Source organism: Alexandromys fortis, unplaced genomic scaffold, assembly GCF_014885135.2.
Source record: "Alexandromys fortis isolate MF-2015 unplaced genomic scaffold, M_Fortis_MF-2015_v1.1 scaffold_101, whole genome shotgun sequence".
NCBI lineage: Eukaryota > Metazoa > Chordata > Mammalia > Rodentia > Cricetidae > Alexandromys > Alexandromys fortis.
This window is the reverse complement of record NW_026067983.1, coordinates 2556238-2583288: the sequence shown is the minus strand read 5'-3', so window position 1 is coordinate 2583288 and position 27051 is coordinate 2556238. Positions and strand designations below refer to the sequence as shown.

The following is a 27051-nucleotide window of genomic DNA, read 5'->3' as shown; positions in this document are numbered from 1 at the left end:
AACTAAGGTCACCACCATCCCTATATGCAAGAAAGCACAACAAAGCAAATTCAATTACAGACAGCTTCTTAAATGGTCTCAATATAAAAGTACTTAGAGATATAATATTAATAAGAGCTAATGGAAATGTTGTGTTGGGATTGATGAGTTCTGGCCTTCAGCTGCTCTTCCCTCCTAGAGCCTTCTAATTAAAGTTACTAGAAGCTGTGCCTAGCTTAGAGGATCAGAGGATGGGATTTTCACCTGTTGGCCATTGACTGCAGTGTATTTAAGCCTACATGGTGCTACAAAAGAAGGGTTTTGGTATCAGTGTTAAAAGGTCTGTGTGTTGTTCTGTCTCTGTGTGAGTATTCTCAACCTCCACCCCCTTGTCTAGCGCATAGAGCACAGACCCGGGCCGCGGTGCATGACAATGTTGGAAGGTTTTGAGTTCAGACTTTGTTTTTAGAATTGTTGGCATGACTGAAGCTGAACACCAGCCAGCTTTTCTGAAGTCCATGTAGCTATACCCTCAGAAACAGGTGTAGACTTGAGATGACAAATATGAACCCAAGAGGATAATCTTTCAAGTTTTGCAAATGGAAGGGAACTATGAGAATCCTTCTCACATCTGGGATTCATGAACGAAACAGAGCATGCTCAAGGAAAGCCTGCAGTATACAAACACAGAAAAAGCCAATTCTAGGTAGATGACATAAAGTGTCACATGATTCACTGTCTAGTGCTTTTTGGTCTCATTTCTCAACTCAGTAGCCCACTTTCTGGTCTAGTTCTTTGCCTTGAAGTACATGGAACAGAAATAGGTGTTTTCCAAAGTCAGATCTGTACATACAATACTTCACAACAAAGTCCTTCCCATCCAGGTGGAAGGAAACCATTGATGTCTGTTATAACTGTAGCAATAACCTTATTTCACCCTTAATCACGTAGTTCTATAAATCTCTCGAGCTGATTGAGAAAAGACTCTGTAACTAATTCTTAATTTTAAGTTGCTATTTTTGATTTGTTTTTGTGTCACGACTCACTGAGTTTTACCAAAGCCGTGAGCATGGGTATGAGTGTGCTGCTGTCCACTGGGTCATGACTAACTTGTCAGCAATGATGTAACTGAACACAACAACTTCCTTTGGTTTGTCAGCCCATGACTATGATTAGCTCCCCCAGGTGGCCACAAGTCTAGTGAAGCTCTCCCCAACTATAACTGAATGTTTAGTGGTTTAGTTGTCTATGGGCCTTATATACACGGTCACAACCTTTAAAAAGCTGTGATGTTGTGGTCAAATCATGCCCATAGCTTAGCATTTCTCAGTTATCTTCCCATTGTTAATCTTTCACATTCTTTATGCCTTTTCTTCTAACATGTTACTGGGGTCCTGAAGGGGCCATATGGGTGTCCTATTTATTGTCAAGCTGGTTGTTATTTTTTAAAAAGACACTGAAAGTGGTGTGTCCTTTCAGTAAAGAGTCCTTTGTCCATTTCTGTAGAATGTTCAGTACTTATTTTATAGGGGGATAATTAATGTTTTCTAAAGAGATAGATAAAACTAGCAGGAGTATCATTGGATAAGGAAGATAAAATTTCAGTCAGTTTTGCTGATTAATTTTTTGTTCTGCCGTTTAATACTTCCATGCATGGAAAGCAGTGAAAGTAGTAAATACAATGAAATTGTATGCAATGATCAAGTTTTATAAACAGATTTAATTATTTGTCTATCAAAAATGAGTTCTGCTTTCGTTCTATAACTTATTACTGTGCATGTAGGTAAGAATGATCCTTTCTAATTCATTTTTCCTATTGCTAAACAGAGACCTTTTTCAAGGGTTGTGTCCATCCCATGCTAAAACATACAAGCTTATCATTAAGACACAGTTATATTCTCATATGAAAATATGCATTTTAGATACATACAAATAAGACATTAAATCTTAAAGATAGACCAACAAGTAGACCAAAAAACAGAAACAATATGTAAGAATTATGTGAAATTAACAATTAATGTAGACACAGGCTAGCAAGAAACAGAAAGAATTCATAACACAGTTATATATGCAGAGTGTACCCTTAAAACTCAAGGTGGGACATTTGCTTCTCACAGACACAGGGTTTAATCTGCACATAGACTGGGACCGAGTGAAAGTAGAAAAGATCGACTGGTAAATCTTACAGTGTAGATAGGCTAATATAATACCATTTTATGAAGAAAAGCTTAGTAAGGGAGAGCATGCTACCACTAATTAATTAATTGAAGTCAGAAAACTGGTTTTGTCCAAGGAGTGAGATTTCACCAGATTTCTTCTCCTATTCTACATTGTTGTAAAAGAAACCTTAATAATAGTTTCTTTAACATAGAGCATAGAGTCTTTTTTTTTCTCTTGGGCATTTCTGGAGAAGGTAGTGGAAGTCTAAAACAGTAAGAGTAATGTCAGAGAAGGACAGACAGGAAGAAAGAACGGAGAAATATTCAGTCCTTCAGAATCCATCATTCAATGTAGAACAACCTCTAAATTAATTTTTTCCCAAGACATGGTTTCTGTGTGTAGCTCTGGCTGTCCTGGAACTCTCTCTGTTTACCAGGATGGTCACAAACAGAGATCCACCTGCCTCTGCCTCCTAAGTGCTGAGATTAAAGGTGCACCCACCATTGCCCTGCTCTCAAACTTCTTATTTAACTTCCTTTTCTTGAATATTTCTTAAAATTTTCTAGAATTTTCAGAACACAATTTTCTTAAATTGACAATTTCTACTATTAGATGCTTTCATATTCTGATTAAATTACATACTTATCATCTCTAGTTTTATTGCCTATTATTTTTAGTTTAACATATCTCTAAAATTTAGAAATATCAAACATTCCCCATTTTCCAAGTGTTTATAAATTGAATTAATTTAAATTATCAAAACCATCTAGAAATAAATGACAAATTTCTCCTTTGAATTTCTTTTCCTTTGTTAATATCTTTTCTTTCCTGGACATTGCAATCTTCCAGGAATGCTGGTGGAATTTGGTTTTTGACTCAGATTTCTTTGGGGTCCATGAGAGTGGTTCCCTCCCAATACTGTTGCAATTTATCCTGTACATATGTGGGGACATTGGTGTGCTCACGACTGACTGATCAAATATATGCATGTCTTCCTAGCAGAGAAAATAAGATTAACTCCAACCAAGAAATACAACATGTTTTCCTGGACATCCCTGTGAGGTTGTGGATGTGCTATGGAGCTCTCTCTGGTATCTACTGTGTTGGGATGGAGGAAAAGTGACTCTTATCAGAATCTGTATGACTGGGGACACCTAGGCTTTCAAAATTAAAAAGAACAAGGCTGAAATAACCAGTAGAAATGAGGCAGAAGAAAGTCTACCAAACTAGATAGATATTGGAGGAATGGTAGGAGAATAGAGCTACAGACTACATAAGGTTTTGATAAATACTCTAATGAAACAGGTAAGAGGATATCCAACAATCTAAACTGATGAATCACTGACCAAACTGAAGGGCAGATCTGGGCTGCAGAAAGAACTCTCGCATCATCTATCCCAAGAGGAAACGTGGATAATCAAACCCAGTGGGTACCTAGTTCCAACCTGCATAATTTCGTCTGGTGAGAGTGAATCATTGAGGTCCCATACCCTGTTTCCAAAATAGCAATTCAAAACACAGATCTCATTTCACAGAAAGCAGGAGTCAACTTATTCCAAGAAGTTGCCAGTGACTGTAGACTGGAAACAAATATTCAAATTGATACAAATTTCATCTTCCTCCATGGAAGTGGCTAAATATGCCTTAAGTCAATGGATGTGCCAAATACATTGGTGCAGATGGTGGTAGGAGGTGAGTTCCAGAAAAACATGGATTTCTCTGCTATTGTTTTAGAAGCTATTTAACATATTCTTAGCTTCTGACTTGTAGAAGCTAATGCTGTCCTAAGAATACAATAAAATGTTTACCTGGAATTAACAAAAGATCATAGATCAGATATAGAAGTAGGTGATAAACAGGTAGTAAGAACACTAAAAGTAGCTCAAAATAATTTTAGTCTCCACCTGCAACTTTCCAACTTCTCATAAAGTTCTCATCAGACAGTTTGCAGAATTTTCAATATCTGTGATGTTTTCAGGAACTTGCATTCCTGTATTCATATGTTCTCACTGCTTATAGTGTTTCTTTTCTTGTAAATAAATCTTAGAACTGTTATTTTTATTCCCTTTTTTAAAATTTCTATTTATTCTTTGAAAGTTTCGTACATATATACAATGTACCTTGTTCTTAAACATGCTTAATCAAATTTTCTTTCCATCTTTTCCCGGACTACCCATCACATATTTCTTTCAAGTTCATTTCCTGTTTATATAATTTTTATCTACTTATTGTTTTAACCCATAGGCTCAAATTAGCATTGCCTATAAAGATGAGTATGAGGTTCTCCACCAGTGCAAAGACAATGTACTGTGCCAGTAGCCACATATCTAAACAGTAATAACTCTCCCTCCCCAGTAGCCATCAGTTGCCAGTACCTTCTCAGCTGTGAGAAGAATCTGGGAATCCCTAAACCAATGAGGCTGGAGTTTTTGACTGCCTTCATTTTTGCAGGCATGTTGTAAGTAACCATGGTTGTTGTGAGTTCATGTGTCCATCAGCCATCTCATGCGAGGATGACAGCATTTCACCCCACTCCTCCCCATCTTCTTCATAGTGAAATATTTAGAGTTCTGTATCAAGTAATTTTGACTCTAAGTAGCCCTATGTTGATATACTTTTGTGATCAAGTAGTTGGAGTATGTTACAAATAAAATTATTGTTTTACTTTACATGTAAATATTGAATTCTTCAGTATTCTGCCAAATTTCCAATAAATTTCAACACTGCATGATGTTGTCATTGTGGGCTTTTCATGGAGGGCAGGAGGCACTTGTCTGGAAAGGCTTAGGTCTCTAGTGTCTCAAGAAAACTACAAACAATATAAAACCCCAACCCACTGATATTAGTTTATGGTATCATCATAAGTCAGTATGTTTTCAAAATGTACATGTATAGATTTAAAAAATAGGCCTTTGTCATGGTAGAAAGTGAAATAGACAATGCAAATGATTTGTTTACTAAGTATCAAACTCAGCATGTGGTTCAATTGATATGTTCCCAAATGAGTTACTAAGAGATCAAATCAGGTACCTTATATAAAAACAAAACAATCATTTTCTAGACTTATCTATATACAGTCTAACAAAATGATTTTATCTAGACAAAGAAAACAGTGCTGTTGTATTTCCTGACTTAGTTCTCTGTGTGAAAAATCAAATAGCTGTCTAGATTCTGAGCCTCCATAAATTTCTATTCAAATTCAATACCCATACTTAACACGATTTATGCATTTTGACAGGATACAAAAAATCTTATTCTTAATGGTCCACACTTTCTATCCGGAGAACACAGATGTAAGTATTGCTCTACAAAACATTGCCTGACTTGCAGGAGTCAAATTTTAAAGGCATCTCTTCATCTGGGGATGCGGGGAGCTACTGGCTTGGCAAGATATTTCGCAAGGTTACAAATGTATTTTTAAGCAAGTAGAGATTGGAATGAAAACAGTTAATTTTTTATGCTTAAATTCATGATTTTTCAAGTTGTTGGTTTTCGACTTTAGTTTTTATTTTCCTTTTAACTACAAACATATTCTTCTGTTTTCCAATAGATGTCAGTATCAAAAAGGGAAACAGAAGAAGAGCCTTTTTAATACATCTTGCAGTGTAATGGAGACTTTAGTAGTCTTTATTTCTTTTCTCATGCAAGGAGAACAGTTTTAAAAACACAAGCCATGTACTGTTTGCGGTGGGAGCTGTTCACATACTCCTATAAGCTGGTTATGCTGACTAAAAGGAGTGAACAGGTAAGGAGGATATTCTGGAAAGCCCCTCTTTACTGTGCATGGTTCTATTTATTTTAACAAATAAATCGGTATAAGCAAATTGGATCCCTTTACAATGTGTTATGTGGTGATCAGGACATGTTGTGTGGGACAATTCCATACTATATGGTCATGGTTTGGTACATGCATGTGTTGCCAAGTCCATAGATAAAAGTTTGTCTAAGAAAAATACACTGAATAATATAATGTTAGCTACGATCAAAATACTGTACATTAAATCTCCAAACTTTACTAGTTTTGTAGCTGTAAAGTTCATAATCCTTGCAAGGCACTTGCAAAACCCACCACCATTTCCTTATTTTATGTCCGTGTGTGTCTGCACACACACATGCCACCATGTGCCTGTGCAGGTTAATAGGCAACCTGACTTGGAGTTAGAGCTAGTTCTCTCCCACTGGGTTAGTCCCTGGGACTTGACTGAAGTCGTCAGGCTTCAGAGCAAACACCTTTATACTCTGAGCTCTCACCAACCTCTAAATTCCCTTAATGCTACTAAAATGAGAAGCCTCAGACCAAACCTGCTGGGCACTGCCTATCCAAACATAAGTGGAGGGCTAGTCTTCTTTGCCAAGTTTCAGAAATGTTCTGTTTCTGACTCCTTGGCACTGCCTGATTACAAGAGTGGACCCCCCAATCTCCTGGACCTGGGCACCCCAGAACCTGGGCAGGTGGACTCTGACAGTGTCTATGGATCACTTCATGGAAAGATAAAGCCTATACAATACTCTCAAAATTACGGTAGAAAAACCCGGATTTTAAATCAGTTCTGTTGGATCCAGATTACTTTTGCAGATGAAAGAAACCATCTGTTCTCTCCAAAAATCTTACAGACATCATTTTTAATGAGGTGCAGTTTATGCCACTGACACATGCCAAAAATAAACACAAAAAGCTTACCATTAGAGTTAACAAAAGGAAGGCTAGACCTAGTCATTTATTTTCATGAACCCCTTTGCTTTGGATCTTACTTTCCTTAAATAAGTTTTTCCATACATAGAACAGAATACATAAAAGAAACAAACAAAAAAATCCCCACCCACTAAAGTTCTGGCCTTCGAGACAAGGATTCTCTTCTGATTTCAGTTCTACTGTTTTTGTTTCAATAAGTTGTGGTTAGTCTCATTATTTCCACTTCCTGGTGAATTTTATGATCATCATATTCTATCTAAATGTACTGCACGCGTTTCTAGCAGCATTAGTCATACCGGCCACTCGTAGAAATAGCGCAAATGCTCGTCGCTGAACGAAAGGGCAAACAAAATAGAGATGAACATGCAGCAGGCTTCATTATTCAGTCTCAATAGGGAAGGAGGTGGTGACGCGTGTTACATGGAAAATTCTCGAAACTCTAATAAAAACTAAATTAAACGGGGGAGGGTGTTGTGGGGTTCTACTTACAAAAGGTGCATAGAGTAACAACAGTCACAATACAGCAAACAAACGGCATTGCCAGGTCAGAGACCTGTGGGAATGTAGTCTGGCGTCTTGGTGGATGAAAGATTTCATTTCAGATTTAAAAGGCTTGGATATGGATGGTTCAATAACAGTGTATTTATGTTTAATAGCATAGTGGTATGCTCTTAGCACTGTTTGAAAGGGCAAATGATTTTTAGGCATTTTTATCAGGGAGAAACTTGACAAATAACTGGAGAAGATACCTCTTTTGCCCAAATATCCAGTAAATCAATTTAGAGTAATAGTGTACATGTGTGTATTTTACCATCTTCATATATTTGTGGATTTTTTTTGCTTAATTTCGACTTTAGAGAAAATAATTATTTCTCATTTTCAAAGCCCACCCAATTGGAAGATGATCAAGTAGATGCGTTCACTAGGGCCCACTGTGCTCTGTGATTCAGTAATACAAAAGCAAACAAAATGCGTGTTTGAGCCTTACCAGTTCCTATTTACTTTGGATCCCCTGTCAGAATATTCTGGAGCTTCTCTTTCCAACATAAACAGCCTTGATTCCATGGAGCTCCCTATAGGATGCTCTTACCCACAGCATTCTCTGTAAACACCCTCCTTTGCTGCTGCTGGCTGCGGTGGGTGCTGCTCAGTGTACGTGTACGGAGATGCTAAATTCACATACTGTAGGTTTCCTTCAGATTCTTACGTTTAACAAATGTAAGACTTTCAGATAGCTCCCTGCTCCCCCGTGAGGCCCAATTTCCTGAACTGTGAGGTGGAGATAATGGATCCTTGAGAAATGCAGTGGGTAATTTGGGGATACATATACTATTTGAGGAACTGACAGTATTCACTCCACAAACTCTATTAACCATTTTCCGGCCACACTGCAATGAAAGTAAATCAAACTATTTCTTCTAGTATTCATCAGTTATACCCAAATGAAAATGTACATAAATAGATTCTTTCTAATCCTTCAACAAGCAACTGGGATTCCACAGTCCCTTCTTATTAAGCTCAAAAGATGGGAGAGCCGCTCCCGTGGAAGTCGTTTCCCATAAGGTGGTGGATATTTCTAAGCACATTTTAACTGAGAAGAAAACACCAGCAAGTTTTAATAAACTGCTTAAAAGTATTGTTAGAAATATTTTCTGTGGAAACAATATTTAAATTTAATTCTCATCACCCACAAATCTGAATGAGCTTAAAAGTATCCTATACATTGTATCAAAGAGTTTATTTTTTTTTTCAAATACTATGTGCTCCTTTGGGATAGAAATTCTAAAACTTTAAAAAACAAATTCAAGGGGTGTATCTCTCAGGAAAAAAAAAGAGAAAAGACTAACAGAATCACAAACATGGGAAAAGAGGGGGTGAAAGGAAGAGAGACAAGGAGACGGGAGGGAAGGAGAGAAGAAAAGGAAGAAACAAAGGAGGCAAAGAAATAGGGGCAAGAAGGAAAGGGTAAAAGGAGGGAAGGAGGGAGAGAGAGGGAGGGAGGGCCCGATATTTAAATAAATTATTTGCGCTACAACAAAGCAATAAGGAATTGTTTTTGTTTTATGGGCATGTTTTCTCCTATTTAAGGCTAAAATTGAAAGTAAACTAGAAATTCATTGCTTAAAAGGTGCTCTACAACATAATAAGAATATGTTTCTATAAGGCTAAAAATTCATAATATACATTTCTTTTGTATATATATATTAAATATTTGTATATGCTGTGTTCAGGCAGGGTATCATTTTTACAGTTATTATTCAATTCTTCCTTGTGTTTTATATTAATTTTAACTAATCTTACTAGTCTTTCTTTTAGAAAAATATGAACTAATTGTATGGTACATTTAAATTAGAAAGTCCAAGGTCATTGTTTTATGTATATTTATATTTAAATGAATGTTATTGTCAGCTAACACACTTGGCCTTGATTTTATTTGAATATTATGGAATTTTGGAAAAGATACCAACTACAACTGTTTCTTCTGTCAGTAAATAATGAACCCACAGACTAGTGAGTACTTTAAACATTTTCTACAACGTGCACTTGGATTACTTAGTCTCTGTAGCAACTGCACAAGCAATTCTTTAGTGGATGATGTCAGCGAGGTACAGTTCAGTGGCGAGCAATTTAGACCTGCTCACCAGCATCCTAAGGTAGTGTTACTGCTCCTGAATGCCAGGAATGAACTATAAGGAAAAAAGGAAAGTGGAGTGCCTGAAATTTAATATAGCTAACTAGCTGTAAAGATTTTTTTTGGCATTTTTTTTTCTTTTAGGCTTGGAGACAAAGCCCTGGTTCACTAAGGTTCTGAACTGAAGGTGAACAGTGCAAACTGTAATCTACGAAGCCCTTACCTCTTGTTTTCTATGAGAGTAAGGTTAATAGAATTTCATTACCACTGTGCATAGGAGACTTATTGAATTGGTCCAGAATCAAAAGTTAATTATGGAGGTTCCAAAAGTTCATGGTAGCCTTTTTCTTTTTGTCTAGTCTTCTACGTGTAGACCAGGCCCCTGTGATTTTGGGAAATCTGCGCACTTAATTTTAAATCCTTCTTATGTGAGCTGTGCACTTTGCAGAATGGCCAGGGCCATGGTTCTATAGACCAGAGCAAAGCCCACGTGCATTTGACAGGTATATGAATACACCTCCCTATTCTCTAACTCCTGGAATTGGCTCCCCTTTATTACAAAAGTCAACTCTAAGGCTGGTTATTGTTTCAATAATATTCTGTTGGTCAGAGGCCACTGTGCAAAGCTTTCTTCATGAGTTCCAGAAAGCATTTGGCTCCAGACAACACAAAGGATCCTTGCAAGCATTTCTGGTCAGTTTTGATTGAATGCAGATTGTAGGATTGTTTGGCAAACCACATTATTCCTTCAACTGTTTCGTCAGTAGTAGCATATTACTTTCTAATGATAATCATTTGCATTTCCAGGACCCCATGGGTTCCTGATGTTCTGTAATGAGTTTATCCCCATCGTCCTTGTGCTTCCGTCTGGGTTGACAGGAGGCTTGCAGCTCCTGGTCTTCCCCATAGCCACCTTCACAAATGGCTGCAGGGAATAACCAGGGATAAAAGCTCATACTAACCACTCGGTTAAGCTTTGTAAAGTGTGACTTGCAAAGCCCAACATTTCCCACGCTCGCAGAAGGAACAGATCCTAAAACATGGCCTCGATTTTATTCTGTCGCCATTATAAGGTTGTCTTTAATATGCATGCTAGGATGCGTATGCATTTTATATAATGCAAAGGGTAAACGGAAGGTTAGGCAGTTCAGCGGGATGTTTGGTCCCAAACAGCGCCCAGTTTTTCTTTTCATTGTCTGCCGCCTCCGCCCCCTCATGCTTCCTCCAGTGCTCTTCTGGTGGTGGTCCGCCAAGCTCTCTGCAGATGTTTCTCCCACACAGTGGAAACATTCCCTGATGGCTCTGGGCACTTCCCGGTTTTGTTCATATGGGAAAAGGAAAAGTTGGAGAGAAAGAATGAATTTTTGGATTGGTCTAATTTCCTTTTGAGCCTTTTGAAAGTGCTGAAATAGAGAAGACAATTATATTAGACCTATTCACCTTTCCCACACTGCTAGCCATGTAAGCCATTTGCAAAACAGTTTTCTTTTTTAAGTGAGAAAAAAGTAAATAAGTAAATAAGTGAACTAATACAGTCCTCTAGAAGTCCACTGTAGCAACTTCATGTTAGACAAGTTTACATAATTGTATATACGTTTTGGACTTTTGAATAAATTGTTATGGATGTTACAGTTATTTGGGAAATCAAAGTATATGATATTTATCCTACTCAAAGTTTAAACATCGGATCTTAAAACTGTCAACTATTTCTGTAAGAATTTAATTTTCCCTTTTGCACATTGTATGAGGTCATATTGTAGAAACACAGAAACTGTAATAGCAAAAGAAAACAACTTTCCTTCTGTGCATCTCTTCTCTGTAGAGCCCTCTCCCCTTTCTTTCTTGACCTGTGGATTTTAGACATCTTATTTTTAAAATAATAAAATTTCTTTTGTCACAATAGATATAAAAACTATTCTCTGTTTGAAAATGTGTCAATATTTGTGGTTAAAAATAAAGTTTATAAAAGTTAAATTTTTTCCATTTCTAGAAATTTCCATTTTTTCCAGTTTCTCTGAGGACAATTTTGAGGGGAAGGGAATTGGAAGGAAGGAAGTTGGAGGAAGGAAGTTGTGGGAAGGAAGTTGGAGGAAGGAAGTTGTGGGAAGGAAGTTGTGGGAAGGAAGTTGGAAGAAGGAAGTTGAGGGAAGGAAGTTGAGGGAAGGAAGTTGGAGGAAGGACGTTGAGGGAAGGAAGTTAGGGGAAGAAAGCTGGGCTGAAGAAAGTTGGGGTGAACAAAGTTGGGAAAAGGAAGTTAGAGAAAGAGCAAGAGAGACACACTGTTGTCTGCTAGGGATTAGCTTTGGTTTCTCTTGGCTCTGTGGTTTTTACCTCTTATGAAGCAGGAAGGAGGAGGTAGAAACAGGTTTGTTGGGTATCTCCAATGTCATACTCTATCTGTCTTGTCTTGATCAGGCAAAGGTCAAAGCTAAGGGCTTCTTAGGCCCTCCATGATTCTTCCCCTTCATCAACTCTGATGCTGCCCTCGTTGTCATTCTCTTCCACTGATACCCAGTGTGAGTGTGAGAATACTTCTGATTCCTGTTAGAAAATGTGTTCTCGGGCCTACTGAGTGCAGTTACTTCATGAATGAAGCTAGTGGCCAATGAGTGGCAGATAGGTTGATCAGAAGTCTTCCGAGACAAACAAGCTTCAAAGCATGAAAGATCAGGGCTGCCTCAGGCTTGAAAAGGAAAGGGCCATCTGCTCTGTCCATGGGCAACTTCTCATCAGCACTGCTCTGGGCAGGAATTCTTCCTCCGAGTTCATCTTCCAGCTTTCCACATCTACGTAGACTTCTGTGGGAGTAATTAAGGATTTCAGTGTTCATCGAAGATAATTTCTCTCACTCATGGCTTCTATAGTCCCTCTTTCAATTTAGGATTAGCTGGTAATTATTATCTTGAAATTTTGATAATATTGAGGTAATTTCAGTTTTACCCTGGGTTATGGGTACAGTTTTAAGTAAAGAGAGCATCAATGTTTATTAATCTTCTCGCATGTGAATTATATTGTAGCATTATATGAGATACTGGGAAAATATTTCAACACAACAACCAGGTTTGGGCTCAGGAACTCTGAATAGCACGGAAAACACAAGTGAAACCCAAACCACGTTAGCTTTACAACACAAGAATAAAACGCAAGAGTGAAGAGGGAACCGTCTTTGGAAATTGTGCCTGCATGGCATGGAATCGCTTTGTTTGTTTGTTTGTGACGGGGTTTCTCTACGTAACAGTCCTAACTGTTCTAGAACTCACTTTGTAGACCAGGCTGGCCTTGAACTCACTGAAGTCTGCCTGTCTCTGCCTCCCAAATGCTGGGATTAAAGGTGTGTGCCACCAATGCACAACGTGTGTGTGCGAAATTGCAGTAAGAGGGAAAAAATACCTACATTTAGATTTCATTTGGTTAAAATTTGTTGTGAGGGAATAAACCATTTTCAAACATAAAGATACTTTTTAATTGATTATGGTAACAACAACGATTTGAAAATGGCTTAGCAAAATAGCTTTTATTTTATGAAAATTTCAAAGCCTCCCTTCCATTAGAGAACTGGACAAAACAAGAATATTGACATCACTGCTGGCTGAATGTAAGGCAGCCAACAAATGCACAGGGACAATATACCCCTGTCAGAAGCAGCCCCGCACTTCCTTCTTCCCATTCCATCCAGAGCCTCTAGGGAATGCAGAATTGGAGTTGTAAATTTCAGTTTTCAAGATAGCCAAACTAAGTTCCTTTTTATAGATGATCTTGGCCTCTCATATATCCTAGCATAGAGAGTAACCATTGCAAAATTTCTTGTTGCATATCTATGCCAATAGGTTATGTTTCTGAAAAATTGTATTCATACTTTCAGTAAAATGTTGTTTACCACTCATATTTAATGGTAAAATAAAATGTGAATGTTTCCTGATATAGTAAGTAATTTCCTTTTGTGTCCCAAGACCTTCCCTGCTTCTACATGGTGCTACTTACAACCATATGGAGCAGATGACCTGAATTTCCTGAGTTGTTTTTGAGGTCTGTTTTCTCAAGCTTTGCAAGGGCTGCATGTGAACCGGGTTGATGTTTATTCATTTGTAATAGCAGAGGAAACACTCATTAAGGAATTTTCTGAGCATTTTTGCTCTACAAAAGAACAGAATAGCAATATAGCACCAGTAAATAAAAACGTGGTGGCTAAAATGGGCACATGGAAAGAAATGCTGCAAACTTTCTATAAAACTTTCTAAGCCTAACCATGGTGTATAGAACAGAGTAAACGAGATGGAAGCAACAGATTTAGATACCCAGAACACAGGAAAGTCGTCAGAGTTTAGGTGAGACTCAGAATGTTCAGGTGGTGTGGTAGTAGATGACAAGAAAGGAATGTATGTCTGAAGAGAACTGGGGTTTGTAAATGGAGATTCGATTTAGAACATGGGAAAGAAAGTTAAAAAATGTTTGCTTTCTAGTTTTCTAGTTCTCTTATCTTATTTCTATGCTAGTCCTATTCACTAATTAATTACTGACATAGCAAATTATAGACAGTCCAAGTGAGATGTGTGTGTGTGTGTGTGTGTGTGTGTGTGTGTGTGCGCCTTCCTGTTTATCTTTATGGGTTTTCTCCTCTGTGTGTGTGTGTGTGTGCACACTCTCATGATTATCTATATGGATTTCCTTTTCTAAATGTGTGTGTGTGTGTGTGTGTGTGTGTGTGTGTGTGTTTGCTCTCATGGTTTATCTTTATGGGTTTGCTCCTCTATCTGGGTATACAGGCACAGGGAAGTCAGAAGTCAATGCTCAATGACTTTGTCAGTCACACTCCATGTTATTTTTTGAGACAGAGTTCTCACAAAACCTAGAGCTTGGCAATGCAACCCAACAGGCTGGTTAGTAGGCTCCATGAATCCTCTGTGGTCACTGACTCCTCAACACGGAGATCACAGGTACTGCTTGTACCCTGCTGTAACGTGAGTGTGTGGAATGAAGAAACTCGGGTGTGCATGCTTGCATGACAAGCACGCCAGCAACTGCGGCAGCTCACTAAATGCAATTTCTTTACCACATGAAGCAAATGGAATGCTGCTCATCACAGAGTCAGAACCGCAAATGGCCATAGAAATGTAGATACAGGGAGTCTTTTCTCTGTCCTGTGAAGATCTGAAGACAATGGACTATCAGACATGGACATGAAGGCATGGGGTCATTATTTCTGTTACCTTCTGTTACCTTCTATGCTTAGAGTCAAAAGTAAGTACCTATCTTATCAGGAACATCTAAGTACCACCGAACCTACATTCATTTTCCTTAACCAAGTGAAACCCATTTTGGAGAAACGCACTCATTTGCTACATGTGTTACTATTTAAATAATTTATCTGAGGGAAACATTGTTTGAAATAGTTTGAAAGCAGCATCAGGTGTTTTGTTGAAACTATTAAACCAAAGTCATGCTTTATAGATACATGTTAGGAATATTGTTGTTGCAGAACAGGAAAGAAAATTTCAGCCCAGATTCAATGGGTTATAAAGTGAGCCCGTTTCCCTCGACGTCAGAGATTCATGATTTTATGGTGGATAATATTGTATCTTTAGTTCCTATGGTACCAGAAAGTATTGTTTTCTTATGTCTGAGATGTGGTCTCAGAAGCAATCTGTGCTTTGATGCAGACAAACCTTAGCCTCCAAACTGAGGCAGTCGACCCCGTAAGATACCACTGTGTATCCTCAGCATTCAGTTCCACACAGCATTTTTCTGTCACTTATCAGGATCCACAAAACCAAGCTTTAAGCAAATAGAGTGGATTACATAAAGTTGATCAATGGTCAAGAACATTGTGTTTGTGGTGTGTGTGTGTTTATGGTGTGTGCATGTGTGAGTACCTGTATGTGTTTTTTGCATTTATGTATGTGAGAGTGTGTGTATGTGTGCATGCATGTGTGTGTATGTGTGTGCGTGTGTGCATATGTTTGCAGGCATATGTGAGTGTCTATGTGTGTGAGTGTGTATGCATATGTGTGTATGTGTGTGTATGTGTATGTGTGTATATGTGTCTCTGTGTGTGAAAGTGTGTATGTGCTCATGTGAGTGACTGTGTATTGTGTGTTTATATGTGTGTGTGCGTGCGTGCATGCGTGTGTGTGTGAAGGTCAGAGGACAGCTTTGAGGACTACTGTGGAGTGTGTGTTCAAACTCAAGTCTTCAGGTCAGGCTAGCACAAGAAGCTTTTAGACACTGATGCACTTTACTAGGTCTAGATCAATATCTTATCAGTTAGTAAAGGTTGTAAAATGTTTCTTATATTTATCAAATTATTATCTTCAGAATATATACAAATCTAAATTCCTAGATTTACCTCCAGATCTTCAATATAGAAGGACCTGTGAGTGTTGAAGTGTATGGAAGGTAGATAGGGTGCTCATCTGGACTACTGACCAAACAGAAAAGTGCATTTATTTAGCTCAAATCAATTGATTGTTAGATTTATACAACACTTAGCTCAAAACTGTTGCTCAATATGTTTTCAAAACATAAAATATATAATTATATGTTCAGAACAATGTTAAGAAAATTTTCATTTGGAATATTTAAAATATGACCACACTGACCGTGTCTGGAAAAATATATAGTTAATGGATAGAAGTTTCTGTCCTAGATTTAATTATTGAAAGGTAAATAAAGAGTAGTACAGATAGTCAGAGATTTTATGCCTACTTCCATTTGGGACAAATTCAAACATATTTGACAAATATTTCAAGTAATTTGCCTCTAACATCTTGCTAGAGCTTCAATAAACCCAGTTGCCACAATTCTTTTTTTTTGGGGGGGGGTCTTTAAGATGCTAGTCCCTTTACAGTGTCTAATGCACATTTATCAATTTAAAATAGCATATAAAGGTTATGTTGGTATTTTAATGGGGATTGCATTGAGTCGATAAGTTGTGTTTGGTAAGATTGCCATTTTCACTGTGTTAGTCACAGCAATCCGTGAGATTGAGAGATTTTTTTTCATCTTTTATCTGCTACAATTTCTTTCTTCAAAGACGTGAAGTTCTTGTCATACAGGTCTTTCACTTTCTTGATTAGAGTTGCACCACAGATATTCTACATTATTTGATATTATTGTAAAAGATGTTGATTCTCTGATGTCTCAGTCCGTGTGTATATAGAGATTCCTCACAAAGTAAGATACTGTCCAGTTGAATTTAAGACCTAAATCTTATAATATTTTTCAAATAAGTTCAGTGTTTTCCTATGTCCATAGTGATGAATATCCATTTCTCTTATTGATGAGTTTTCCTTTCTATGTGTAAAAATCAGTAGTATCTTTGAGACCTAAGAAATTTAGTCAATATTCACTCATGTTGGTCTTCAACAAGATCCAACATAGTATAACAAACTCTAAATAAACATCCCACTACTGATGGGCAATAGAGGTTCATCTCTGTAATCTTTTGCTGTTAACTGTTCTATAACTGAGCACCTGTTGAGCATGTGCAAGGCATTTTCATAATCTCCAACATGAAAAAGTCTTGAAAGCCTCACACACTCCTAATTCTGATGTCTGACAGGAAATACTCTGTCTATCTTTGTTTAGTATCATTTTAACAAGTATCTCTCTAGGTAGTTTTAGGTTATGAATATATCTCTCTGGATACTAATAACCATGCATCTCACAATGTATATGTCTCTAGTTTCTTGATTTAAAAAGAATACCATTTTCCAATATTCTGTTATTCATCAGAATTTATATTCATCTCGCCACCAACAAAATGTTTCTCATTCTCTATTGACACAGTAGGACTTGATGTTTCATATTTGATGTGATGAAATCTCACAAATGGCTCTGGTTCAGTGGTTAAATGATTGTTCTTTTGCTGCATTGTGTGAGACCAGCCTGGAGTCCTCTAATTGATCTGACAGCCTTCGGTTTTTGGAGCCAGAATTTTAATCACTATTGCTTCACTCTCTCTTTGTGCACTAGGAGGCTGTAATGGTTATATAAATGAAGCAAACCTAGAAGAGATTTTTAACCTAAAAAAATCCTAAAAAAAATCTATTTCTGTGTGTATACATGCATCCTGAAGTTGCTTGTGCTAAATAATTTGTATACATGATTATCTTGGAGAAAACACAGACTTTTGAAACACACTTGATGCTTCTTGGCTCATACATTTCTTTTTATTTCCTGTAATCATTGATATTACTAACCCCTTCTCATACCATGCATCACATAGATTGATAAACATTCATGAAAGCTATATATTTGCATAACTTTTCATAGAGAAATTTAGTATTTAATTTACTACATATACATTTTCACTTTTGAGACAGTGATCAATGCAAATTGGCAGCCTGTTGACTTTTTCATCTCATAGACTATTTCAAATGCCAGCAGTGCTTTTGGAAAGTGCCATTAGGATAGGATGCCAGTTGCCATTGTTGAAGGGTACCTTAATAATTCCAACTTAAGAAGAATTAGCCATGCTCACATACTGATTGTGATGACATGGCTGTTTTCCTGTGAGTTAAACTTCATGCTGGGTTCTATCTAAGTCTAAATTGTAAGTGCAAGATGAATTTTGTCTGGATTGTCTGAGCAGAATGAATAGAAATCATTATGTAAGAAACTCTTTTGTAGTTATGAATGTGTTAAAGGGAAAGCATATCATGGAATTCCTCACATTAATACAAGAGAATTTGTCAGGAACTGAAACTATTAAATAGTGTTTACAAAACATATTCTAGCGTTCTATCAATGACAGTTAAAAGACAGAAGCACGTACTGTAGTCACATTTCTCGACCAAGTGCCCTTTTCTACTCCATATCTTGTCACTCTTCATCTTCCAAAAGTTCCCCTGCTGTTAAACTTTCTGGATCAGTTTATTAAAAAGTGCATGTAAAAATATTTTAAGGTTAAAATGTGTGTGACATCTACATGTGTGTAAAGGTATTCAATGATGACTTTTTTGTGTGGTATTCTTAAACACTGAAGCTTGTTTAATCACTGTTTATCTTAGTGAAGATCTTAGCTGTACCAGGGATATTGTCTTAAACCATAACACTATGGATTAGAGAACTTTTTCTTCCTTCCTGCTTTACTGTGAATAGAAAATAATATCTTGCACATTGTAAGAAGACAAGATCTGTCCCTCACTGCATTCTAGAGTGCTTATATAAATGCTCAGTACTTGATTGTGAAGATAGCTTAGAAATACATTGTTCTGAAGCCTAGTAGTAGTGTGATTTTTTTATTCAAATGAATGTTCCCGTCATGTGTTAATACTTCTAAAAAGATCTACAGAAGGGATAGAGATATAACCTAGTGACAGAGCCTTTGCCTAGCATGAGAAAGTCCCAGAATTTGATGTCCAATGCTGGCGATACAAAAAGAAAAGGGAGAAAAGAGATAATTCCTGTGTAAAAATAAAAACAATTTCTTTTGGGTAGTTATAAATGATATAAATATATGCTGCTTCTAACTTTGTACTTATTGATAGTAAAGTGCCAAAATATATCCACAGAACATTTGAGAGTATTTGTTTCTAATTTTGTATTTTGTTCGAAGAAAATCTAAGTTGCTATGCTTTTGAAAACAAGGAAGGACAGAATGAGATTTGGAAACAATGTATTCTGTCATGGATAAAATGTTGTCCGTTTCTTTCCTTGGAGGCAAACTTAGATGAAGCTTTGCTTCTGTAGAGTTGCAGAGAGCTGTGCTATAAAAATTACTTTTAAGATTCTGAAAGCCAGGGTGCTTGGAATGTTTTTCACCTTACATGAAGGTTTAGAGGACAGGGGGGAATAGGATGAAGGAAAGGAGCTTGGGTTCTGGATGCTGCCATTCCCACTAGGAGACTGCCTCACCGTTCACCAACATGCATACTGATATTACACAATGCCTCTCAGTGTTTCTATTGTAGATTCCTCGCTGCACAGTTAAATAGTATGGCACAGTAGAGCAAGATATTGAAAAACCTAACAAACAATAACATAAGGTAGAAATGCCGATTATAAGGAGGGCTCGGTCAGTTTAGTGGCCAGTTGAACCTCTGCATGCAATTACAAAGTCACATATCCCAAATAGCATGACCCTCTGAAGATTAGGTTGAGTTTTACAAATATGATTATAACTTTACTAATTCCAGAAAAATTAATGGAAAATTGTAGTGAAAAAGACAAACTAAGAACAGGATGGACTCTTTTTGATGATGACAAACTGATCAATAAAACTAGTACATTGCTAATTGTCCAGGTTATATTTTTGTGCCCACATGATACAAACCAGGTTCTCCTGAGGTAGAAGAACCTCAATGAAGAAAATGTCTCTATCAGAGGCCTATAGGTGAGTCTGTGTCATTTTCTTGATTGATGATTGTCATAGTAAGGCCCAGCCCACTGTGGGCACTGTTACTACTTGGCAAACTATGTTGTGTGTATAAGAAAGCAGGTCAAATAAGCCATTGGGAGTAAGCCAGTGAGCAGCATTAGTTTTTGATTTGCTTCAGCTCCAATCTTGCTTCTCCTCAATAATGAACAGTTACCTGGAAGCGAAAGCTGAAAGAAACCCTTTTCTCCCCCAAACACTTTTGATTATGGTGTTTATTTAAGCATAGAAACCTCATTAGGACACCAATCTTACAACTTTTAAAAGCCCAGGACTCATGCACCTTCTAAACCATCACTATAGAAAAATTCTCATTAAAATCTTGTCTTTTTTGTGTATAAATAGAAATATCAAATTGAAGATAATGACATACTCTGTGCATGAACTCATGATTCTATAATCCTTGAATTTTGATTTGGATACCTTACAGCAAGAAATGGAAAAGTGTCACAGTCTTCAATGCTAGAATTCAGAGAATTAAAAAAAATGACCACCAGAGGTGTCCGATGATGGCCTTGAGTAGGTGATTTAGCCCCCTCAGAGTGCTGTGAAATGGTTTTGCAATACCTGTTCCTGCAATAATTTAGAGATTCCTTTAACTATTGCTGATAGAGTTCTGCCCTCTAAACAAGTTCTAGCCGCTCTGGTGGATAGGCAGGACTGAGCGTCCCTGTCTTCATTGCAAAGGCACTGCGCACCTCTCCATCAAAAATGGGGAACTGATGAGCCTTATTTTTAGAGCTATTCTCTGGAGGGAGAAAAGTAGGGACAATTAAAGTTCTTCCAGTTGAGAGCCAGCATAAATTACATGGAATCATTCAAGATCAATTTATGATATTACTAGGTGGCATGATCTGTCATCATGCATTAGTGCTTGCCAGAGAAAATAGGGCCGGAAAATTTGCAAGGTTGAAGGTGAAAAAAATGCCCCATCCCATACACAGAGGCCCTAGGCATATTCCCTATCTGAGAACCACATCCATATTCAAAGGGTTGGAAATTTGTAACTTGAAAACACCTGAATTTCTAAAAGAAAATTAATTAAGTCATAGTGAAAAAATTTAAGGTAGAAAAGAGAAAAGAAATACATTTAAGTTTATTCAAAGAAACCTGAAGTGCACTTCAATTATTTTCACGATTAAACTCATTTTAAACTACCCCTGAATATTCATATATATTCAAATATACCCCCATCATAGAACTATTCTGGTATGCTAAATAAATATTTGAGAATCCATAAAAATTCTCGTTTCTTTCAATTCATGAATGATGCAACTTATAGCATAGAAATTTTGGGGAATATATAATGCAGGTCTCAAGAATTTTAATGATACATTAACAGTTTCAAACCAGCAGAGGGCTCTCTCCTGCAAGGTGGGCCTATACCTGGGAAGTCCAGAAGGGCCTGTTAATGAGGCACCGAAGTAGGATTTAATATTTGTTATTGACCTCAGAATTTGCTCAAATCCTGGGTTTAATTAAGAAGTATAAAAACTGAATGAAGCAAAGCCAAACCCACTTCTGACGCTTGAGATATAATTATTAATATTTTCATCATGCAAAGTTAATTTTCTTCTGCTGTTCCAGCTTTAACAGTAAATGTGCTTCAGCTCTGCTTTATGAGTGCACACAGACTCCAGCAGCCGGATGCTCTCACAGCTCCCAATGGTTTCTTTTTTATTCAAATCTTAAGTAACATACTTAAAAAGTGGGGCTAAACAACTCTAGTTAGTCTTCTTAATTCAGTGATGCGTGCAAGTAGAGAGTAAGTCATCAATGTAGGTGAGCACTTTTGATCCAGACTGTTAAAATTGTCGGATAAATACTGGATGACGGGAAAAGATTTTTTTTTATTTTTTAAAGACGTTTTTGCAATCCTTTCTGAACTCAGTTCTTATCTCTGTCAGTTCTTTCCAAACGAAACACATAACAGATTTCATATTTCAATAAACAACACACACGCCAGTATGTCACTTCTGTTCAGAAAATTTTATTAACATTTTTCTGTCAATTTGAAATAGCATGAAATATAATGTACTCCTCAAGCTGTTGGGATAAGTTGACTCAACATTTTAGAAGGATGTATGTTAAACAAACTAATTCTTTCCAATTCTAACATTTTAATCACATTGATGTATTTTTAAGTAATGTGGAAATACAAATGAATTGCTGGCAAAGGCAAATGTCAGCTCATACAGCCTCCAACACATTTTAAAGACTACAGAGATTTAAGTATAGTTTCAGCAAACGTTAAAGAAACAGTTGTCAAACCAAGAAAGACAAAGGTAATTTTCAATGTCTTAAGTGTTTAAAGCCCAACATTTTCTTTCCATGGTCATTGCTACAGAAAAGAAAAGTGAATACAGCCTCAATGTATATAAAATAATTTGACTTTTAGTAATCACAAATAGTATAATTCACTTTAATTTCAATATTAAAACAAACATTAAAGTATGGGTAAATACATACTTTCATTTCCATTAACTAAGGAGTTCCTGTAGGCAGCATGCAAGACCACAGTCTTTGGGTAGCAGTGACATGCCATGGGCAACCTGTAGGATGGAGGGACCTGTGTGCTAGGGCTGCTTCCGAGATCCTGCGGTGAGTTGTCTCATGCTTCTGACTCCCCAGAAAGCAATGCAAACCGAAAAGAAAATCTGAAGGGGAAAGCAACAAAACATTTATTCCACTGAGTTAAACTATTTTTCTGGAATAAAAAAAAAAAACAATAATTTCACTCAGTGAAATTTCTTAAACAAATTTTAGTGAGTTTTTTAACAATAGGATTTAGTCAACTTAACATAAGGCATGCTATGAAAAAATAAAAAAATGAGAACAAGAAGTTTGTTTTTTCTCTTTTTTTGTTGCTCTTTCTTTTACTGATTTGGGTTATTTAAAGATAGAGAGGCCAAATAAACTGGATACTGAACAAAAGAGAACAAGTTTCTTCTACGTGTACAGCAACCAAAGGTTATATGTTGTATGCTAAATGAGACTTAGGAATAGAGGAGGTGAAAGGTCTGTTGAGAAATCCTTTTCCTCTGAGGTGATACAATCTACCCAACTATGCATATCATACAATAGGAATAAAATCCACACAACTGCGGCTAACTTGCCTTCTCCAGCTTTTGATCCTCATGGTGTATAAAAATATAGCTACAAAAATTTCCTTAAAATTGAATATATATACATATATATATGAATATGATATCTTGATTTGTCATGAATTTAGAAGAAGCACACAGCCATTTCCAGCAAGAATAATGGTTGTAGCCTTTCTGCTCTGCATAAGCTAAATACCATATCCCATCATGCATCTGTCTCTGCACAGGTTATGGGCTTTGGGCTTTCAGGTTTCTTCTATGTTCATGCTTCCCTTGTCCTCTTGTTAAGCCACAGGGCTGGTTCCTGATCTCCACTCTAGGAAAGTTCTAGACTAATGGTGAGTGTTCGATGAAGGTGAAACAGCCATACTGACTGTAGTAAGTCTGTAATAAGCCAGACTTACTGTAACAACTATGTGGGTCTCCTCTCTATATCATGTCTTTCCATATGTATGTATGAACTTCCTCTCCAAACTACAATACTACCACTTACTTCTCCCCAGGAAGTCATTTACTATTTCTGAACGATGCATTAAAATATACAATGGAAAAATGCTTAAATAATAACTGGCATGAGGTACTGATGTTATCAACTGAGACAAGTCATTAAATTACCCCAAATACTTTTTTTAAAAAAATCAGGATAAGAAAAATGAAACAATGTCAGCAACAATAAAAATTAAACAAACAAAATTTGCTAAATGTTGGTGCTTAGATGTTATGCATCATTCAACTTCATTTAAATCTCCTGGCTGTTACTAGATGGTCATTAGCATGAATGTTGGCTAGTCGTGTAGGTTTGTTCCCTTGACTCTATGCATTCTGTTCAGCCTATCAAACCCACAAAAAAAATGAAAATAAAAACTGGTACTTATATTGAAGCAGAAGGCAAGAATAATATTAACACATTGGAGTTGCTTCAAAAGTCAAACACAACGTATTTAATGGCTGGCTTTCATTTTGTTTCTTTTGACTGTAACTCAAGAGAAATGACCTCATGAGATTTCTCATGGTGCTGCCAGGTAAAACAACACCAGCACTGGAGGAGAACGTGTGAATAATACTATACTTGAGGACGGAGTTCCTTTTGTCTCTGAAGATGAGTTAATGTGGACAGGTAGCTGAGAAGACAGCTTCCCAAGAGGGTCAGTGATGATGTTTATAATCATGGTAAATATTTGATCTGGATTAAGTATCTTCATCAAATAATTAGTATATGGGAGTAGAATCTGAAATATATGTGGTAATACAGCATTTTATTTTGTTTGAATGTCTGATGTCTAGGATCACAAGGATTTCTACATGAAGGAAGACTGTGCGAGAGATTTCCATGAAACCTCAAAAACACAAAGTAAAATTTCATGTGTTGTAATTTTAGTCCCCAATTATGAATGGTTTCTTTTAGACTACACATACACATCTAACTTCTCAGTAATAATTAAGAATATTTCTATGTAAGCTCAGTAATACTAAAAGTTCTTCAGTAAAACAAGAGGCACTATAAAAAAGATCACAATGTATGTCTTTGTTCTTAATCCACCATGTGGGCCTTTCCATCCTTGAAAGCTGAACCTTTGATTCACATGGGCTTTCTTCCTACCAAAGCCTGAGCATCTCCTCTTTCCTAGCCACCTCAAATGCAGTCAGTGCCCTACAGAGGAGCAGTGTTCACTTTGCTCGGTTTGTCTGTTTGGATATTTATAGACTACCTAACCCTCTAAAGAGACATAAAGGCAGCATCTCTCTGGTGTCTCAGTCAGGTCTCCCTCCTGTTCCATAGAGAGATGCTTGGGTCAGGTAAGCTCTTTATATTCTTACTAGTCATGATTCCTCCATAACTTGGAGGATTGATATATACTTTGTGGATGAAGAAGTAGGAACTCACGATGTATTAATATATGATTACTAATCAGTCTCAAGAGTATCCATAGCTGGGCCTGGGTTTTGCATTTGCCGTGGCCCCCAGGAAGTTGCATTGGGCATACAACTCTGAACGACTGCTGAATGAGATGAGCATCACATCCAGAGACAACTGAATCTGTTTTTAGGGTAACTGTCGGGATCTTAAAGCCAATATCAGCTAGGCTTTTCAGATGTTTCACAGTCAGTGTTTTAAGGATGAAATTAGAGTTTTTAAACATAATGAAATATATATTCACAAAGGGTCACAGAAATGATATAAATGACTATATCCTTCTGAAACTCTAGTTGACACTTCTCTGTTAGAAATATTAAAGTAGAAAAAGCAAAATTAGTTTTATATTATGAAAATATGTATATATTATATTGCCATATATAACATATAATAAATCTAATTATGTTATATGTATAATTTAATATGGAAATTATTTGGCAAGAAATTCATATAATGCTTATTGATATAAATTCTGTCAAAACTTATTTTTCAATTTTGTTTGATTTTTCATTAAGCTATTTTGTCTTTCCATAGTTTTTGAAATTGAATGTTTTCCATTTGACAATAGGTCATTAACATATTTCTTAATCAAATGAAATAGAGGAAGCTGTGTTCTTGCTTAAGCATAGTGACAGTTAAGTGACTATTATAGCTTTTCTGTGCATTTATTTTTATATGTTTCTGTAATCCTTAAATATGTTTCTAGATCTATACAAGCCCAGTGCACCCTCATTTTATCATAGGTCTGGCCAAGTCCCATGATTTTAACAGCTGGATGCAAAATATGAAACAAAGGAAGTTCATTCTCGGTGTCAAGCCCTCCCTGTGCTAACACATCATTAGTGGTCCTTGTCTTCAGGCTATTTCCCTGACTTCCCAGGGACTTCAATTATAATGCCTGAACTTTGGCCCGTACAGATGCTCTCTATGTTTCTTCCACCTCATTCTAGAAAGCTCTTCATGTGGCAGGTGGCTAATCTGAGTACCTAATCCCTATTAGACCCCAGTGGGAACTATTGCTCCCACCCAGTTAAGTCTATTTCAGAGTCCTTGTGGAAAATGGCACAGATATGAGCAAACTAGAATTCTCACTCACTGGGAGGAGAAGCATACAAGCAGGGGTAATTTTGTGCAAATGACATCCCCTACAGCTGCAAATCCCCAAATCACAAGCCACGTGAGTGGACTTCTTAAATAGCTCTGTGCATTTTCATCTCTTCTGGTTTGAGTACATGACTGTAGCCATTCAGACAGACATGATGACCAAAAGAAGCGGACATCTCGTTGAACTGTGGACCATTGCAATTACAGCTAGTGAGCAGCACCACAGCTCTTGTGGAAGTGTTAAAAAGACTTCATAGTACTTAACTTGGGTATCCATTTGCAGGTGAAACACGTGCTCTAAATTACTTGACTTATTCACAAGAAAAAAATGTCCATAAGATACTAGACTTTTTGGTTTGGTTGGCTTTTGAGTCCCAGTTTATTTTCAATGATATTGAAATCAAAACACTTATTGTACTATATCTCATTGAATTTTCTGCCTACTTACAAAAGCCGCACAATGTTTTATGTAGCCCTAGAAGCACTAATAAGATGTTGAGCATATCAAATTTGTTATTTTTCATAGGGAGGATCATTTATTCAACTTGACCAAGGAAAGAATCTCAATTATGGTAATATAAAATACCAATTTGTGAATTTTATTTAATTTTTATTTTATTTAATAAAAACTTTTATGCAATTGTGTAGGCTTACAGAAAAATGTAGATTTCTATAATAATTTCCTAGGATTTATAAGCCCATATACTCATTTTTAGTTCTGACTCCTCGTACATTAGCCCTAAACAGAAGGTGGTATTTTCATGTAAAATTTCTTTCTTTCCCATTCAAGTAGTAATAGGTATAAATTTAAAACATAAAAAGTAAAATTATACAAAAAGAAAAATAAATATTGCTCTCTAGGTTAAAGAGATGGCTTAGCAGTGAAGAGCAATGGCTGTTATACAGATGACCTGGGGTTTAGTCTCCAGCATCCATATGGCGACTCACAACAACCATTAACTCTGATTCTAGAGAGACCAGTGCCTTCTTCTGACTTTCTCAGGCTCTGAGCACACAAGTGGCGCACGTATTTTCATGTAGGAAAAACGCTCATACACATAAAATAAAAAGCATCCACAAAGTTAAAAA

General features: G+C 36.8%; 1 protein-coding gene and 1 long non-coding RNA gene across 5 annotated transcripts in view; one reads left to right on the top strand and one right to left on the bottom strand.

Annotated features, from left to right (window-relative positions):
- The window catches only part of LOC126511512 (uncharacterized), an 840891-nt gene that overhangs the window by 144321 nt on the left and 669519 nt on the right, over positions 1 to 27051 (top strand). The window lies entirely within an intron of this gene.
- The window catches only part of Agmo (alkylglycerol monooxygenase), a 304397-nt gene that overhangs the window by 37383 nt on the left and 239963 nt on the right, over positions 1 to 27051 (bottom strand). Inside the window, exon 13 of one of the 4 annotated variants that reach the window (XM_050158663.1) lies at positions 11789 to 12262. The exons of 1 other annotated variant lie outside the window; for it this stretch is intronic. In XM_050158663.1, coding sequence (XP_050014620.1) covers positions 12251 to 12262 — 12 coding nt within the window. In that variant the 3' untranslated portion in view covers positions 11789 to 12250. Of the gene's footprint in view, positions 1 to 11788; positions 12263 to 21809; positions 22547 to 27051 lie in introns of those variants that run through there. 2 more of the 4 variants (XM_050158661.1, XM_050158662.1) reach the window with 2 other exon arrangements.